The following is a 3,804-nucleotide window of genomic DNA, read 5'->3' on the forward strand; positions in this document are numbered from 1 at the left end:
TGCTCTAGATTCCAAATTTGTGGACTTGACAATTAATCTAAGCTTAATACTTTAGACAACATGAATACAGGAACAATTTCCGCTTTCCGTTTTCGTCTTTATTGACCCTTTACGGCCTTTAGTTGTCTCTGCTTTACAATGCGATTTCCCGCCAAAATAACCTCGAGTTGCATTTGGGTTGTCATTCCTTTTTGATTGAGTCATTTTACATTGGTGTACCTGTGGTGCGGACGGACGGTCGTTCCTTCAGGCGGTCGGTGTACGGCCACGTGATTACCAAATTTTCTGGGATGGGTAGATTTACCTACTCGTGTCCTCCGCTGGCACGCGCTTCGCGCGCGCGAGAGCTCCGCTAGTAACAATAGAGTGTTTTCACATGACGTCACGGCGGCCATATTGGTGTCCCAAAACAATAAAATGGCGGCCATGTTGGTGTCCCAAACCAATCCTGTGGGAGTTGAACTCTTTTCTTATGCAAACGCTTTCTTTTGTTCTAATAAATTTGCGTAGATGCTGGCCACGTGAGTGAAAACACTCTATACACTGAAACAGGCAAACATCTGAAGACGTTTACTTTCTTGTCTTGACAGAGTTCAAAGTCATTAAAACGAATCTCATGGCAAGAGAATATATGATAAATAAAGTTTATTACTATTGCGATGGAATTATTACACATTACGACAACGTGGTTTATTACAAAGTGCAATGGACAGTTAAAACAAACTTCGACAGCTTTTTTATTTCAAAATGTGACAGAGTTTACTACAATTTACTATGACAGGTATTACAAAGTGCGATAATTATTACAAATTGCGACAGCACACATTGGTTACCTTATTTATGAATTTGTTTATGATTTACAAAATATCTCACTGCTTATCCAACAGTAGACGCTGAGTCGATATCCGCATTTTTTTTTTTTCAGATCATTCGAAAGCTAAATTCAGCAGTATTAAAATGCTAATTAAGTCCTAAGGGTAAGCAAAAGGAACATAAAAAAATTCAGCTAACACAATTCTTCTACATACGTATGGAAGAAAATAGAAGGGTCAAACCTAGTCTTGAATTTAGGGAAAAGTGCATGCCATGTTCTATTATCTGACCAAAACATCTGTCTGCATCGCCTTTTTGTAAAAACAAAATGTCACTTAAAAATTCTACATCGAAGAAATGGTATCTCCGCGATATACTAACAATTCAAAATATCACTTTTAGCTACGCTGTGCAACTTCATAATGCCTTTGGGGATTTCTACATAAAATTACAATTTTAAATCCTTCTATAAAATTAGTGCTGCGAATAGCGTAGATAAAAGGGTTGAAACATAAACTTACGACGAATATAAAATCAGCCACAGCCGTAAGTTGAGCGTAAAAACTGACGTCTGTTGTTCCCTCTCCTGATGGAATGATTACCTTAGAAACTAGAACTGGTGTATAGCCCACAACAAATCCAATGGTTACCAACATGAACGTGATAACAAGTGTCTTTTTCTCAGATCTACTTTCTCCATCTGTTTCTGCACACACCGTGTCGGTGAAGTAAAGTCCCCTTATCAAGGTTCCATAGCAGTACGTTATGATCGAGAAATGAATAAAAAATACAACTACATTTAAGACCATACAAGCTTTGCTTCCTTGATTTAAGTATAAAGTCCAGGGACCAATACATGTCTCACGAGTTTCGCTCCATTCTCTAAAGAACGTTTCCGGAAGACATATAAGAATACTTGCGACCCAAATGCAAGCGATCGCCTTCTTCACGTTGTCTTCTCTTAAGCGCAGTCCATTTCTTAAAGGCTTCAATAAGGCATGATATCTTTCCACCGCTAGTACAGTTATAGTAAAGGACGAAACCGTTGTACAAAGTTCAACGAGCTCAACTAACTTGCAAATGAATTTCCAAACTTCAAAGAAATACAACGGCCACAACAAAATGGTAATAATATCACTGGCGGCTATGCTCACCAGAAGATAATTTGTCGGCGTGTGCATCTCCCGTGTTTTGTGAACAATTCGTACTACCAACACATTTCCGATGAATCCAATGACAAGGAACGGAATGCTTGAATAGAATAAGGTATAAGCCAGGTTATAGATTTCATCCATATTGCGTCTCTTTATTAAGTAGCGTTCTAGGTTTTGTCTTAATTGATGGCGTGTATTTTGAGTTTAAAGACTGCGGTTACCTTTGGCCAAAGTCTCTTCGGAAATATTGAAAAGTCTAACTCGAAGTATTAGAAACTGAATCATTGAATAATGCAATTCTAGAGCTCTGATTGGCTTAGCCATCATGGTATATGAGCCATTATACTATGCTCTCCAAATATGGTAACAGTAGCGTCTGCTCGAAATTTAAAACAAGCTGAAAATCGGTTGTTTTTACAAATAAAGTCGGGGAGATGTTTTGTGGGTGTTTTAATAAAACAATTATTCCACTGCCGCTTGTAGGATATGAGATGATTATAGCCAACTCATATCCAACTAGCACTCATGGAATAATTGTTATTATATCATATGATGCTCTCCAAATATGGTAACTGTGCGCGTCTGCTTAAAATTAAAAACAAACTGAAAATCGATACGAGATGATTACAGCAAACTCATATCCAACGGGCACTCTTGGAATGACTGTTAATTAACTAACTCAAGAAAAGGTTTATATAACTTATGCAGGTGAATTGTTCTATACCCAACAAATGATTATGTTTCAATATTACGCTTGACATTTTCTGTCTTCATTGATTGACAATGCAACCGGCCCAATTAATACCTACACTCTTTTATAGATGCGACGGGCCGCAATAATTTAATGAGTGCTTGATAGTTCCTAATAGGTTAGTCTTAATAATTTTTCTTGACAGCACCTGTTTATCGAGTTCCTGTTCCGAAAACAACTCATTTTAAAATCCTAATGGATCTCGATTTTCGAATAAATGTCTTCTTTGTAAATGCAATTTGTACCTGGAAAATTACACGTTTCCTAACACGTTTTTCATTTTCTTTAGGTATAGAACGATGGCAAAGGTCAATTAATTGTGTGTGTGTTCATACACTGTACCATTCTATCTCTTCCTCCCCAAATTTAACTCTCGAATGCCGCCCACGCAGAGTAGCTGCCTTTCAAGTAAACAAGAAACGGCGCCTTTTTTAATTCAAGCGGCGGCTCCTGCTGTTCAAGTCTAATTAAGGAAGAGTATAAAACACTATGTTTCAGCCATTTCTCAAATTTATTCTAAGTCGTGAACTTATGCTTTAATTGTTCCTTTTCTTTTCCTTAATTAGTAAAAAAGGAGTTTTTGATAAATGCTACTGGGATAAGTAAGTAAGGCTTATAAGCTGTTATTACAAGACGGTTCTGTTCATTAGTAAACACAGGCGATCGCGAAGTTATAAGTGGTGGCAACTTTATAAGTCGCAATCGTTAGTTATATCTGTTATTCCAGTGAAGCCTCGCCCCAAATGTTACAAGTTTGACTATAATTTTAACAGGGAGATAGAATTATTATTATTATTATTATTATTATTATTATTATTATTATTATTATTATTATTATTATTATTATTATTATTATTATTATTTTATTTTTTTTATTATCATTATTTTTATTATCATTATTATTATCATCATTTTTAGTTTTATTTATTTCCTTATTATTTTTTTGTAGTCATTTTTAACTTCCTTACTACTTCAAAACATTACAGGCCGGACCAGATACATAACTCCTAAAAAGCACTTTTACCATACGCAGATTTATATTTCCTTAAGTTTTTTTTCAAAGATTTCACATAACTTTTTGCACAG

The 3,804-nt window shown here is 35.7% G+C and overlaps 1 protein-coding gene across 1 annotated transcript; it reads right to left on the reverse strand.

Moving 5' to 3' along the window:
• Positions 1 to 1,211: 1,211 nt before the first annotated feature.
• Positions 1,212 to 2,108, reverse strand: LOC140938013 (growth hormone secretagogue receptor type 1-like). Its single transcript, XM_073387563.1, has one exon. The coding sequence runs from the start codon at positions 2,106 to 2,108 to the stop codon at positions 1,212 to 1,214; it is 897 nt and encodes a 298-aa protein (XP_073243664.1).
• Between the last annotated feature and the right edge of the window lie 1,696 nt (positions 2,109 to 3,804).

Source organism: Porites lutea, chromosome 5 (assembly GCF_958299795.1).
Source record: "Porites lutea chromosome 5, jaPorLute2.1, whole genome shotgun sequence".
In the NCBI taxonomy this organism is placed as follows: Eukaryota; Metazoa; Cnidaria; class Anthozoa; order Scleractinia; family Poritidae; genus Porites; species Porites lutea.